Raw genomic sequence first — 16245 nt, 5'->3', positions numbered from 1 at the left:
AGGATTGTGTAATATCATTCAGAGCAGTGTTCTGAAATCTTATGAACATTTTAAACTAGTTCAAGGAGTTTAAGAAATAGCTAGTAAAATACACACGTAATTAAATTGTATAACATCATTCTGAGCAACGTTCTCAGACCTCATGAATGCTTTTAACTGGTTCGAGGAGTTTAGTAAAATACACATTTCTTTAGGATTGTGTAACATCATTTAGGAATGTGTAATATCATTCTGATCATAGTTTTCAGATCTTATGAATTCAAGATCTTATGAATCAATTTAAATTTTTTAACTAGTTCAAGGAGTTCAATGTATAGCTAGAAAAATACATATATAATTAGGATTGTGCGATATGATTATAGGATTGCGTAATATCATTCTGAATAACATTCTCAGATCTCATGTATGACTTTCACTTTTTCAAGGAGTTTGATACATAGCTAGTAAACGACCCACATAATTAGGATTGTGTTATATCATTTTTTAGGTAAGAGTTTCCTATATACCCAGTCAAATATATTTTGTATTTTCTTTCAGTTACGGCTTCCGAAGACGAAGAACGCTTAGTTCGAGACCTCTTCCGTGATTACAACAAACTGATCAGACCTGTTGAAGTTATGAATAAGACAGTTGAAGTTCAGTTCGGTCTTTCTTTTATCCAACTTATCAACGTGGTAAGTTTTCTCTTTTCCTTTATTTTTTAATTAACTTTGTAAGAGAAATATTTTACCAGTTAGGGATGGGTGAATTTACACGTATTTTGCGTGTCAGCTGCCTTGATTTGCCGAAATTGCATAGTACATATAAAGGATCACGGGGAAGAATAATCAAAGTCGATTTTGAAGTCAATTAAGTATTTCAAAAATAGGTATAAATTATCTTCTTAATACTTTTCATGCTGTGATATATCATTTATTTCACATTGAAAATAATAAAGAACATTTAACAAAAATGAAACATAAAAAAATATTTTAAAAACAAAATGGTGTCAGGACTTTGAACGTTTTTGCCAGTTATTCTGTTTTATCAATTGATGAGTCTTCTGCAAACTCTATACCATCTTCTTGTTCAAGCAACTCAAGTGCAGGAACCAGAGATTTGTTAAACATTTGAGAGTCGGAATTGGTTAGGAACTGTTTTAAACGTAGTAAGTCCTTCGTTTTTGCAGCTATAGATCTATAGATCCAAAAATGAAGGATTTATTACATTCTTCGCTGATGGATTACGGATGAATGAATCAGCTGATGTGAATGGCACGAATTGGACATTGATCTTTCTTTCCCACTGTCGGGTGGACTATTAAAATGTTCTCGAAACAATAATAAAACATAATACAAGTGTTTGAAATGATTAATAAAAGATTAAATATATTTTTTTAAAGAGAAAAAAAAACTCGCCTTAGCGACGAAAATCCATGGTTGGGAAAACTCTACCAATCTCAATTTCCCAATCCCTATATGTTTGTGTTGTCAATCCCAAAACTAAAAATCCTTTCACAGATAATATTAAGCAAAATGTAAAGAGTCAACTACAAAAAAAAAAAAAAAAAAAAAAAAATCAAGTAATTTAATCAATTAAATGATTCACAGCTGTTTAAAGTTTACGTCCGGGATACCAGTCACCAGGTATGGGGGGGGGGAGCTGCCCTGTTAATCTTTGCAGAAATCTGGCTATGCTCGTTACATCGTATCTCGTTTTTTTTTTTTTTTTTTTTTTTTTTTTTTCTCTTGATTTTTTTTTTTTTTTTTTCTATTAGCATTTTCTGGTATGTTTTAAAATAAAGTTTATTTGAGGGTTCGAAAAATATGCAATTATTTGTTATGTAACGTGGCGGAAGAGATTAAAATTTAAATGAAAAGAACGCTTAGAAAAGGAAATGGCGATTGTTGTTACATTTATAAATTTCGTGTTTCTTTCCTTAGCTTTTTTTTTTTTTTTTTGAATTACACTGTGTTTCAATTAAAGAAAAGGTTCTTTTTAACATTTTTCATTTAAAAATAAATAGAGCTTGTATCACGTCAAAAGCAGTCGAAATAATTAAAAAAAAAATAATACGAATTTTCAATTGAATTCTGATTCAACTTCTTGAGTAACTTAATGGTTTTGAAAGTACATCTGATTTAAATATTCTGGAAAATGTTATGAATATTTCATGATGTTCTAATGAGTTATGAGCATTTAAATGAGGTATTAGCAACAAAAAACGATTTTTTAAAAATCTTCAGAAAAGTTCTTCATGTTCTGTAACTGTTTGAGAAATATTCATATTTTTCTGGAACTTTTTAATGTTTTTTCTTTAGTTTTCTGTTAACTGCTTAGTGCTTCATGCTTATTGTTAAAAATCAAAGTAATATTGAACAGCGTTTTCATAATATGTTTTATGAATATGTTTTTCAAATTATAATTTTATTTTTTTTAAATATTTTGGATTTGTTTCCTACTTTCAGTAATGAATATTTAATTTTTATGAATATTAAATAACTATATCTAATAATAGACCTATACCAAGAGGGAGCGGAGGTTCTTAGGTAAAAAATATGAAATATTATTTTGTTAAAATACCACAATGTGTGTGTGTGTATGGTTTATATATTTTCCTCCACTAATTAATACTAATCTCTTTAACTAAACTTAATTTAGTCGCACACACAAATACACCCATATTTTAGAGTTTTTAACGAGGTTAAGTATTGCAGATTCTCATAAATAGTTTTTTTTTTCAATAAACGAAGTAGTAAATAATTTTTCAACTCTTAGTAGAGTTTCATTTAGATATTTTAAGCGACTTGATTATTTTTAAATTGTTTAATTAGATGAAAGAGAAAATTGCTTTCATTTTCTAATGAATTTCACCATAGAAACAAAATCTTGGGATTGCTATTCTTGGAGTAGATATTCAGCAAAAGGTGTCACGTGACTAGCTAAACCAATCAAAAAGACAACAGAAATCGCTGTCGCACCAGTCCGACTTCAAAATAGCGTAGAGAAATCACGTTTAGCTCAAAAAGAATTTTGTTCATGGGCACACAAAAATAAATTATTTCTCAATGAACCAAATATAAAGTTACCTTGCTCTTCTTCTGCCATGATTCTTTGCCACAGGCCTTCCCTTGCTTGAAGTTTATTTTTTACACCTTTTAGATTTCTGTTATTTCTACTACTTGCTGACTGCAAAAAAAAAAAAAAAAAAAATTCTGTTTTATTACAGTTTAAAATAGTAGTTGATAGTTAGAAACAGTAGTAGTTTTGCTGTGCAAAAGTGTTGAATACAGAGCAAGTTGGATGAAGTGGAATCTATTCCTAACCAGTCAAACAAAAGTAGCTTAACAAATAAGGAAATTTGTACAGAAAAGTAAAAGGAAATATTCCTTGTAACCCCAAAACGCGTGCAGGCAGTTCTATGCAATTTTGTGTGATTTAACGTTGTAATACTTTTCTTGAAAAGAAGTTTACTGCAGCATTTTCAAATAAAGAACTGATTTATTACAAGTATTTTACTCAAATTAAAAAAAGATTGAAAATTTTCATTTGCCGCTAATTCATGTTTCATATCGCAGAAAATTATTTATTGCTTATACTGAAAATTTCAAGGATTGTGATCAGAATCTTTTTGAACGTTTCCTACTCACCCGCCCACATTGACTTTGCTGTGCAGAAAAATTCGTTTTTTTTCTTTTACTTTTATTCATATACTGTATGGTAAATTTAAAAAAAAGTCATGCATAATTCGATGTTGTTATATTTATACAATTGTAACTTCAGTCAAAAACTAGGTTCTTAAGCTGTGAAAGACTCCAAATAGAAAATTGTCGAAATTAACCATTTCCGAAACAATGCAGGACATGAGGAAATTAAGTTTGGACGACAGTTACTAAGCAAAAGCAAAAATGTCTCCGTTTGGTGTCACTACGCGCAACAGAAAGAACACTACACATAATTTCCATCGGTGTCATGTGGCTCTATATAACCGTTTCTATTTTCATAACACTCAAAGGAAGGCACTAAAACTGTACAGATTGTTCTTGCTTGCATATACATTGTTAAAACCAAAGGTGCCTGATGAGTGAACTTTTTCACCCTAGGGTGCAAAGACGGAGCCTCGGGGTGCAATGGTGGCTAGGAAATATGGTTCCGATGCCTTTTGACACCTAAATGGATTAAAGACGTCAATAAAGATGCCAACATCTCACGCAAGTGCTAATAGCAGAATCGTTTCCACCGTAAGGGTGTCTCGCTTGTGCATGCGCTCCGGCATAAGTTCAACCACTTTAATTTCGGAAACTCAATTCAATGTGAAAAACGTACCTAGACTTCGCATATCATAAATCAAAACAATAAGTAGAACACAATTGTATTCAAAAGCGCACACAACATGGAAGGAGGAGACAGGATCCGCAATAAGATGCAGTTAAGCTGCCTTTCTTCTGTACTAGTTTTCCATCTTTCACCTCGTTTCACATTATGTTGAGGGTGCTAGTTTTTCTTTCTAACTAAGGGGGCAATTTTGGTTCCCTATAGGTTGACACTGGTGCTATAAGCGTGCCACCACTCACCCCTGAAAGGTGCCATATACAGCCTGTAGTTTTAGCAGAACACTTTACGGTGACTACTTTCGTCATTCACCAATCGTTCCACCAACCTTTAAATTTTCAATACGCTGGTCAATTTGAGCAATGAAAAAGTGGGTGCCTTAATTAGATAATTTTGAAATGATCAGAATGTAAACGTAACTCCGACTCTGCATTGCTTAAAATTACCCTAATATTCAGCGTATGCATTCAGACAACCGTGTCTGAAATTCTAGCTTTGCTGGTTGAGCGGACAAGGGGATAGGGTTTCATAAAATTATTAAGGAAGATTTATTTTGAACCACCCTGCATATTTTTCTTTTCCATGTGGTGAGATAATTATTTATTATGAAGAATAAGGATAATAGAAAATAAACTTCAGCGGAGAAAAACTACGCATGTTAGAATTTAGTTTTCTAATGACATAAAACTTTATTCCAGTTAACATGGAGGAATCCAGCTCTTACTGATAATTGATTAAACTCCGCAGTTTCCAACTAACAAGGGCTATCCTGTTTCCTTAGCAACGGTTTGCTCTGGAATTAGCTTTATTGAATACAGGAGCTTCGAGATCTTTTATGTCAACTGTCTCATGCGGACACAAACTATCGGAACTAAGAAATATATTTTGAAGACACGCAGCGGGATTTTTCAAAAACTTTTCTAAATTATATAATACACAGAAAATATGAATTAACTTTCAAACGAAAAAGGTCATCATGCAGCTATTTCAAGGCTACAGTGGTGCTTCTTCATCAAAGAAAATGTCAATAAACAATACTGGTTCACGACTTTTTTGTGGTGTGTTGGGCACTTTTGTCCTGATGAAGAGGCTGCATTGCAGTCTTGAAATACACTGTATGACCAAACGCATTGGGACATTTTTAAAAAGTCACATTTTTACGAATTTCTCGAGAAATATGAGACCAATTGCTCTGTATTTTTTCTTCGCATAAAATGAACACTCCAGCTGTCATTTTCCAATAAAAAATAAGTCTACTATTCATTTAGAAGACCATCAACAAAGTTAGAAAACAAAAATTGGTTTTTAATCATCTTTCATTGTAAATAGCTGGGAATAAACTATAAATTTCAGAAATAAGTTAACGAGCTATGTAGATTTTTAAAAAAAAATTTTGTGAAATTATCTCTTTAACCCACAGAGATATAAGTATTTCTTTCAAAAATACAAATTTTATTTGAAGGTTTTAGGCTCATGACACACAGAGTTTTCCGCCAAATGTTACAAAATTGTCAGAACATTTGACAGCATACAAGAGAAACATAATAAAATTTGAACTCAAAATATTGAAAATTTTGTGATGTATAAACGTTGAAAGCAATTAAATTTTCACTGCGTATGCGCAAAAAATAGCAATTTATAACCGTCATAATTCAAAACGCAAGTAGATCCTGCAACTCATATTAAAATTCCAGCTCGATATCTTTAAATTTAAAAAAGTTATCAGTAATCTAATGAGCTAAATTTCAATAACTCTTGGATAGTCGACGAATCGTAAGGGATCGTACACAAACCAGCATCACCTTCTTGTTATCGTGCAGAGTGATTCATGATAAAAACGGATAATTTGCGAACGATCCCTCACTATTTGTTTCCTATCCAAGTTTATTGAAATTCGGCTCATTAGTTTGCTGATACCTTTTTTAATTTTAAAGATATCCAGCTGGAATTTTATTATGAGTTGCAGGATCTTATTTGGGCTTTTGATTATGAAGGTTATATATTGCTATCTTCTGCGCATGCGCAGTGCAAAATTAATTGCTTTAAACGTTCATATTTATTAAAATTACTGTTATTCATTAAATTGACTTTTATTCAGGGACATGGAAAGCATGGTATAGAGAAAACTACATTTAAATTAATTAATTCTCAGATTTTTTTTGTTACAACCTTAATTTAGCTTGTAGTATTCATTGAATTTCGTTTCAGTTCAACTTGACTGCATTTTGAGGTCTCTACTTTTCTATCTCTAAAATTTGGGTAAAAGTTGAGTCGAACTTTGGGCGAAAAACAGAATGCCATTGATTAGCTGCATTAACTACGTAAACAAATAATAAGGTTTTTTTTTTTTTTACGTAATTGCGATAAAGGTTAAAAAATTCGTGCTATTACAAGTAAAACCGTTTCAGAAAGTGAAGTAGTTTTACTATAGCTACCATAGGATAACCCTAGATAAATTACACATTTAAGCCTATGTCCTAAACTTCATTCACATTCAAAATATAAATGCGTGATAATTATTACTTTAAAAAAAAAATTAATTTTGAGATCTTAATACAAATTATGTTTTTTGTTATCGCGAAATGCGTTAGGACCATGTTCGTTGGGTTTCTTGTTTGTACTAATGGCTGTTATCGCAACCATAATTTGAGTTTCAAGTCATGTGCTAGAAGTTGTTTTCGCGTAAAAAATATTGTGTTAAGTCGAGGAAGATTGTTTATAAATATTTCGATTCCGAAGCACATGGACGCCTGCGTTATAAGCATAGAAAAATAAAATAAAATGACGGGACGTCATTTAACGGTCAAGTGAAACAAAAAAGGACAAAAAAAAAGCAAAATCACAATTATCAATTCGTGATTTTGCTCAAAAAACCTCTATCCGTCATTTTTTTATTTTTTACTTTATCTCTCTCTACCAATGATAACGAGTTTTTAGTATCAGTCTATTTCATGCAAAGTAAAGTGCATGTTGTTCGTTTTGTTTTTTACAAAAAGGAACAGTTACCAAATTTAGCGAAACAGAAACAAAAATACCTATGAAAACTAAGGAAAAATATAATAATAATATTTTGGTCTTTCTACTGAAGAATGTACAAAAAAAGTACTTTGAACCAGAAGTGAAAAGGAAAAAACTTCATTATTTTCTTCATCATTATGGAACACGTTTTATGTTGATTTTCATCAATATCGGTCCAGTTATTCTGCTTTGGTAATAAAGCTCGCATGCTAATTAAAAAAAGAAACTAACTTTTGCTTTGTTTCCTTCCAGAATGAAAAGAATCAAATCATGACGTCTAATGTCTGGCTGCAATTGGTGAGTAGAACTTTCCTCATTTTCTTCCCTTCCTTGAAACCCGTTCTAATTCTTGTTCTGGTTCAATTAAAGCCATAAAATCCGGTCTAGCAATCTGAGATAACTACGTTTGGAAAAGGTTCCGCTTCTTTTAACTCAATCCGCTCATTAATTGTGCCCTCTGGAACCTAAGCCTGTTTTTTGTTGCCCGTGCTCATTTTTTTTTTCTCCTTCCTTTGTAGATTTAATTTTGCTTGACCGAATACTGCCATAAGTCACTCGATGGCAAAATGGAATCACTTGAAGAGTTTTTTCCCGTCCACATTTGATTCTGCGACAATGTCGGCACAGAGAAAAAAAAAAGTCGAATTTCCTTTCATTTAAATTTCAACGATTCGATAAAAAGGGAGTTGTTCGCTAATGCATAAAAGATTTGAGATTTGATTTCGATAAATGTTTGAATCGATGCGAGTACTTGAATGGGAATCTTTTATGTCCTAAAAAGAGAAGTGGATTTACATACCTTTTCATTGCCTGTAATAGTTTTGCATTAGAAAACGATTTACCACATGCCATATTTTTATTCCCCCGTAATAGTGTATGCTTAGTTGTAAAATGTGGTTCAATTCCAAAAGAGATTATTCCTGCGTTTCTTTCGGAATTTTTCTTCTTTATCGCAAGGATGCTGGAGGATTTGCTAACAAAAGAACTCTGTTTTGACAAAATGGAGGCAGTTCTTCCTGATTCTCATACAGCAAATGTTTTTTTTTTTTTACTGAAAAATATCTTTTTCAATAAAAAGGAATTGCTTTGGGATCTTTTAAAACATGCTCATATATTTACAATTCTAATTAGGAAATTTTGGTTATGTTCTCAATTCATTTGCTTTTTGAACTATGCTAGAAGCAAAACGTGAAACTTAATATGTTCTTTCGTTCCTCATTTCTTTCTGCTTTTGACATCATTATGGGTTTAATCATTATGGGTAATGTAAGTCTAACGTTCCAAAGATAAGTAATCCTTGTTCCTTTTTTGGACACGATTTGAACAAGAAACAGATTTTAAACATTTTCCCGGACTGCTTATGGATAGCACAAATTGCTATTGGCAAGGTCCGTATGCAAGGGGCTGGTATTTAGGGTTCAAACCCCATCCGAAGTTCTTCATTCAAGGAAATGCTTTCCATTATTTGCTTATTTTATTTTTTTATTTATTTTTTGTGGCAAAAATAATATTGTTGCTATTATTATTTCAATTTTCTTTGTGAAATGAAATTGGTGTAACTGAAAAATAGTACAAACTCATTGTGTGTTTATGGTAGTGTATGGTAATTATTGAGAAATTCATTTATTATGTAACAATATGGTGTTTTGTTAGAACACCCCCTCCTTCCATTTAGATAATCTATTGTAACAAAAATCAACAGAATACTAATGAAACCAAATTTGATAGACCTTATAAGTGTTTCAAAGAGTGTGTTCGGTAAAACCCCATCCGAAACTAAAGTCTGGTGACGGCTCTGTTTTTGACTACGGAAAACCTTCTGTAAAACTAATTAAAACATACTCTCAGCACTGAAAAATATCGCCTCCAAAAGCCTTGATGAATAAAATATAGCATAACATTAAGTATGCGTAACTTATTTAATATATTTTATGTCTAATAATTAAAAGTAAGCAAACGTGTGGACCAAGGATACATTTTATATCCTAATATATTGCAAACAAAACATTGATGCATTGAAACTCTTATGCTGACGCTGTCAGAAAATGTATCTTTCAAGATCAAGTATCTTCGGATTAAAGGGTAATTCTGCAAACTCATGACAACAATTGACTTATTTGATGAAACTCGGACTGCTATTGAGCATACTTGTACAAGAAGTGATTCGAGGTCTCAATAAATGGTGCTCTTCCGTTTTCAAAAAAAAAAAAAAAACATACATGATATGTATAAGATTAAATTATTTTTTTAAATTGTTTTTTAACTCTAGAGACTATTTCTATATATTTGGCTGGAATTAAAAAGTATGAAATAATTGAAGTACATCATTTCTTGATTACAACACACAAAAATTGACATTTGGATGCCTCAATTGCCAAATCAATTAACCTCATTTTAAAAAAATCCTCATTTCTGCTTTAATTGGTGCTTAATCAATGCTTATAATGTGAATTTATATTAAACTTTTGGTTCAGTACATTTCTGATCCTGCGATGGCAGAAAATGAAACACGAGGGCCCATTCACTCCTATGGATAACACTATCTTCTTCATCACTTTCCTCGACTTTTTGGTTTTGTAGAGTTAATCGATTTGGCATCCGTTTATCGTAATATCTTTATGTTTATGTTAATTCTAAAGCAGCCAATAATATTAAGATTACAAATATGAGAGGAGAAATAGGCTGTATTGTCTAACCACGGATTGTATGGAAACGCAAACATCCGGTTTACACGCGGATAGGGAAGCATCTATTAGTTTTCAGGGATGTCAGATTTTGCAGATGTATGTTAGCCTCTAAATTAAGCAGAGTCTCATTCAAATGAGCGGAATACGCGCATAAAATTTTTATTTTCCCCCACATTCGGATGGAGGCGCCTTAACTGGATGTTTGCCAATTCCATACAATCCGTGGTCAAACAGTACAGGGTAACGGCACCAGTGACAGACAAGGGTCCAGTAACAGACAGTCGTAGATTTAAATAAGAATTTTAGGCGGGTAAAACAGATGTTTTGCTTTGGCACTTGAATATGATGCAACCATCTAGTGTCATCAGAGTGGATTTTATGAGCCAGTTGGTATTTTCAAGGCAGTGGTGGAAGGTTATCAACAGCCACCACGAGGTCAGTGGGTGCTTCATGTTCATTAAAATTCAACAAGGCTTTAGCTCTCAAAATAAAGAACTTTTGCATTTTTTGAAGAGAAAAGGGGAATTTTTTTTCTTTACTCATTCTTTCCTCATCATATCCGTTACTGGATATCATCAGCTCTTTTGAAAGAAACAAGTTCACCAGGTTTTCGTATGATGGTTTCTTTTATTACGACATACCGCTCAATTCAGGTACCTGCATTGGCTTGGGTCTCTTTTGAAACATTTCATGTAACTCAAACTGAAATTTGAATTAGGGTAACGGCACCAGTAACAGACAATTGTCCAGTATCAGACAGTCGTAAGTTGGGATGTAAAAAGTAAGAATTTTAGGCGGGTAAAACCAATGTTGCTGCGACTCATGACTACGGTGTGAAACCATCTAGTGTCATCAGAGTGAATTTTATGAACCAGTTGGTATTTACAAGGCAGTGGTGGAAGGTTATACGAACAGCCACCACGAAGTCAGCCGGTGTTTCATATTCATTTGAATTTAATAAGGTTTTAGATCTAAAAAAAAAGTACTTTTGCACATTCTGAAGAGAAAAGAGGTACTCTGTCCATTAGTCATCCTTTCCTCATCCTATCTGTTAGTGGGTATCATCAGAATTGTCGGTGTCTGTACTGGGGGTGGGACCTTTTTTCGAAATTGAACAAATAAAAATAGAATTAACCAATTCAGAGAATCCAGAAGCCGCCAAACGTTGGATGAGGTGTAATTGCATTAGAGAAAATAGTTTAAAAATTCTAAATGCATTAAAAGGCTCAGAAAATTGAGTTAACCTGACAGCGATGTGTCAAGCATGTTTGTTACTGCCCCTCTACTGCTCTGTACGATTAGTTTTTTCTATATCGCCTATTTTTCTTCTCTATAGGTTCTAAAGACTATCGATATATTTTTGCTCTTTATATATTTTTTCTATATTTCTTCTAATAGTGTTAATTAAAAAATAACAATAAATCGACAAGCTTATAACTGTTCAGATCTATAACTATAGAATATAACTTTAAATTTATATTATCAAAAATATATTGATTCTCACAAAAGTAGAAGCACTCGCATAACACATTAAATGCATAAATGGATACATACCTTATGGGTAGTAAAGCCGCGAGTTTCACTCACGATGTTCCTGTCAAATGTAATTTAAAGCGTTTTAAAACTCCCAATCTCTGATGTTGTTCCGAAATTTAAGAGGCGAAATGTATAAGATTTCAAAATCAATCATCCGCGTCAGTCTAACCGTTAATGAATCCACTTTTAGAATCCATTAGCTAATAGGAAGCTCGGCAATGAAGCATGAAAACCCGTCTAAATCATACGTTCTCTTGGTTGTAAACTTTTCCATCATAAACAGGGATCTTATTGAATTTGTTCCAATATTTGACTATTTTAGGGCTCACTTGAATTTTAAAGCTCATAATGTTTGGAAAAACTTGGAAATTATGAATGCGTGTAGGACTAGTACCTTGAAAATCACTTTTTATTTTTCTTAAGTTTCTTATCAGTTATGGTTTTTGTAATTATGTTTATATTTTTACTTCCTTCCGAAAAAAATTTCACCCAAAAATCGGCCTTGATTTCCATTTTTCTCACCCCAAGTGAATGTTGAGTTTTTTTTTTTCTTTTTCAACCCGACCACGCGTGGATATGTGCCTAGGAACGTACAGACAACCGAAATATCCATTTTGACGACCCCCGAGTTAATTACAACGAGTTTTCTCGTGACGTCTGTATGTACGTATGTATGAGCGTATGTATGTCGCATAACTCAAGAACGGAATGTCCTAGAAAGTTGAAATTTGGTACTTAGACTCCTAGTGGGGTCTAGTTGTGCACCTTTCTTTTTGGTTGCATTCGTATGCTCCAAAAGGGGTCTTTCCCCCCTTTTTGGGGGAAATCTTTGTTAGTGAACTCAATTGGTGTTATGATTTGGCGGACGCTTGGCGATATTTCGCCAGTCTTTTGGTCGCCAAGTTTTTTGCCAACTTGGGGTCAAATTTGACAATTTTTATTTATTTTTTAAATCTGGATTCAATTTGGCCACTGTTGGTGATATTTAGACAGTAAATAACTGAATCATATTAAAACTGCCAATAATGAGAAAATCACATTAAATTGGAGTAAAAGGAAGTCATGTGATGCACACATCAGCTCGTTCGTATATTATTCTGTTACATTTATTTCCAAACAAGTGTTCTATGGACTTTTTAGAAACATTCAAAATGTGAAAATGTAGCATTTTTAAAATTAACGATTCTTTACAACGTGTTAGTTTTCCTTTCCTACACAGCAAATTCAAAGTAAGCATTGAAAACATGTTTGGAACATTTTAATTCAGAAAAAGTGTTCCCGTTGTCTGAATGGGCACTAAAATGTGTTCTGAATACGTTCCGATAATAAGAATGAGCTTTCAAATGTGCTCCGAATCTGTTTCGAATGTGTCCCGCTCAGGATAGTTGTTAAATTTAAGCTTGTATACACAATTGAATAAAGACTGTTTGTAGATTTGAGAACAGATTGAAAAATGAAGTTTCTCTTACTTGGGGAAATCATTCCTCAATAGTTTTGTTTAACTACTAATAGTAAGAATCTCTCCATGTGATAGAACAAGAAATTTTGTTGCAAAGAATGTTTTTTGGATAGATGTCAGAAATGCCGTTAAAATAGATGGTCCTTCTCTGGCCCGAAGACCGGAATGGCCTACGATAACCACCATAAGATTACTGTACTATGAGATAATATTACTGTAGAATAAAGAGCAAAAACTACAGGTATAATCACAGAGGAGTCCCATTAATGTCGTAAAAATTGTCCCCAAAAAATTGCTAAAAAGTGGTTTAAACAAAAGTTAAAGTGTTAGTGATTAAAATATAATCTCAAATGCATTCCAAAAAGTGTGCTGGACCGAATAACTATTCTAAAAATTTTCAGTAAGTTATAGTTACAATAAGTTATAGTTCAGTAAGTTTACCCTGTAGCCAAGGCTAAGGCAGAAAATACATGAAATACACCACCAGCTCAGTCATTCAAGACTGAGCTGGCAGTGTATATTCTAAATATTGTTCTCAGAAACGTCTCGAAACTTGTTACAAAAAGTGAGATGAACCAAATAAGCATTCTGAAAAGTGTTATCGGAAATGTTTTGAAAATTGTTACAAAAAGTGCGCTTTAAAGTATTCTAAAACCGAGTAAGAGTGTCGGTGTTCAAAAGTGCCTGTAGATATGCAGTACCCTTTTTTTCCCTCTTATTTCTTCTTATTCCTCTTTTGCAATATAAATGTTCTATAATTTTTGGTGACATACAAAATACAATCTTTGAATTAATCTCAAGCATTAATTCCAAGGATCAGAATCGATATTGAAATCTCTACCCGGAAGCACTAAATTTTCCAGATAATTAAAGAATCATTTTCCTGCTCAAAATATAAACATTTACTATCATGAAAAGTTAGTCTATCGAATGTCAAAAGCAGTGCTATCCCAACAGCTAGAATTGATCCAGTGAAATTAAAATATTTAAAAATCTTAAAATATATCTTAGCTGCTATGCAAAAGATTATATATTAATTGGAAGTTTCAAACCGCGGGACATAATTAAAAAGTGTTTTACTTTTCCTTAAAATTAGACGATCCGAAAAATTGAAAGAGAATTTGGATGGACGGTTACATCTAAAGTTGAAATGATGATTAGTAGAGTGAGTTATGTTGCAAGGAAATCTAAGAATTAGATTAAAACTTCCCATTTTTGGAGGAATAGTAATTAATTATATTTAATCTTATTTAAGTAATTAAATTTTAAGTTTCATTGAAAATATTGATAAATAATGGTAATTTAGTCGTACTCATCTTTCAGTTGACGTTTTCTTTCCGTATTTTGACGTAACTGGCAAAAACTTTCTCTTTTCTTTTGAACACTTTGTTTTTGTATTCGCAACTCCAGCGCTCGAATACGTTACCTTGCGGTGATTTACAACACTGCCGAAAAAACTAAAACATTGCCACATTGCGTTCCATGTGTGTGTGTTGACGTAAACACAGGCAGTTTGTTCTGAGTATTTATTAAAGCAATCGATGTGTCTTAGATGGCTTTCAGCTACAGAAATTTTTTCGTCCCTTAATAGTATTTTCAAACTTCTCTAAATAATGTTAGTTTTCCTTATTTCCTTCTAAAAAGTGAGTCGATTGAGAAATGGTGAAAGCGTGTAAACACAAACTCTGGATTAACAAATTTGGATAACGTTATACCAGGTAAAAAATTTTATTGTTTTGTGTGAATTTGTAAGAATATGGGTTTTTTTTTTAAATTTTAAAATAATTTAACTAACCATATTTTACAACAGCATTTAGTTGGAATAGGCAGTATCCAAAATATTTTCTTGAATACGTTATCGTAGAACGAAATGAAAAATGTTTAACCGAGAAAGAATTTATTTTATTGCTTTTATTCTCAGCTGAAAGATTTCGCCAAATGTGTTTAGGGTTGTAGTTTTAGTATTGTGCGAACTAAGTATCCTTGGCGAGATTCCGCCCATGTTAGTTAAACCATTTTTATTTTTTATCATGAGTGGAATAAAATGGTAGAAAGATTAACAGAATCCGATAGTTACAAAAGAAATAATGGTAGATCTCAATTGAAAAGAAAACTACCACCATATATCCGTGAGAATTTTGTTGATGATTTGCATAGCATGACATAATTAAATCATAACTCAGAAATTAGAAACATTCGAAACGGAAAATTTTTAAATTACCGATTCGGGAATTTGAGAAAAATAACTCGGCTACAAATGCAAAACAATTAGCGCTAGCCAAGCAAGGCAAAGAAGTATCATCTTCTTTTGATAATAATTCGTAAAGTCATAGAGTTAAATTTTCTAGCATTAATTGTTATTCTTGTCAGGCCACAATTATTATTTAGTTTTATCAAGAATTGATAAATATCGAATTCAACATCGTGGAAATGGCTGCTTTGAACTACGAACTGCGTAATTTACATTAATTTCTAACGTTTAGTAATGCTTCTTGAATTCTCATTTATTTCTACGTGGGCCAGAATATCAACAAGACTTTGAAAATTAATTTAAAAAGAATAAAGCGAAAAAATCATGCATACGAACAAAACTTACTAGGCTTATTAGTATTTTCTTCGTTACCACGTGCGTTTGTTTTACCTTTTTCGTCCGCCATTAGAAAATGGCTACAGTGCCCCCTATAGTTCGTTGGAGTTGCGAATTGTACTCCTTTTTTCCGAAAATGAATTTAAAAGAAGATTTTTTTTTTCTACTTTTTGTACTTTTTTAATGAAGAATCGATATTTTCTTATAATTTATTACAAATTATAAGAAAATACATGGTTAGAGTGATTTACGTAGCAATGAAACATAAACATTAGATTAAGAATTCTGGGGGTATAATAAAAATATACAATATAATTTAAGTAATTAGTTTAGTTTAATTCAAAATATCGATAAAAATGGCAATATAGTAATATTTACCTTATATTTAGAAATTTTATTTATTTATTTTCTTCATTTATTTATTTATTCATTTTTATTTTTATTTATTTATTTATTTATTTTATTTTATTTTTGTTCTTTCGTTGACGTAATTTCCAAAAACTATTTGATTTTCAATAAACTATTTAGTTTTGTACTTTTTTTTTTGTTAAAAAATTAAAAAACACTTTTTTTTGTACCTCTTAATAAATAATTTCTATTTTACTCTATGTTATTAAAAATTAGATAGTTTCTTTTTTTTTATTTTA

The 16245-nt window shown here is 31.9% G+C and overlaps 1 protein-coding gene across 1 annotated transcript in view; it reads left to right on the top strand.

Moving 5' to 3' along the window:
- Positions 1–536: 536 nt before the first annotated feature.
- LOC129221598 (acetylcholine receptor subunit beta-like 1) overlaps positions 537–16245 on the top strand; it is a 48221-nt gene continuing 32512 nt past the window's right edge. The window contains exons 1-2 of the mRNA XM_054856117.1: positions 537–674; positions 7582–7626. Coding sequence (XP_054712092.1) covers positions 618–674; positions 7582–7626 — 102 coding nt within the window. The 5' untranslated portion in view covers positions 537–617. The remainder of the gene's footprint in view (positions 675–7581; positions 7627–16245) is intronic.

The sequence above is a fragment of the Uloborus diversus genome, chromosome 4 (genome assembly GCF_026930045.1).
Source record: "Uloborus diversus isolate 005 chromosome 4, Udiv.v.3.1, whole genome shotgun sequence".
Taxonomy (NCBI): Eukaryota; Metazoa; Arthropoda; class Arachnida; order Araneae; family Uloboridae; genus Uloborus; species Uloborus diversus.
The sequence above is the reverse complement of the archived record's forward strand: the minus strand, read 5'-3'. Positions and strand labels throughout refer to the sequence as shown.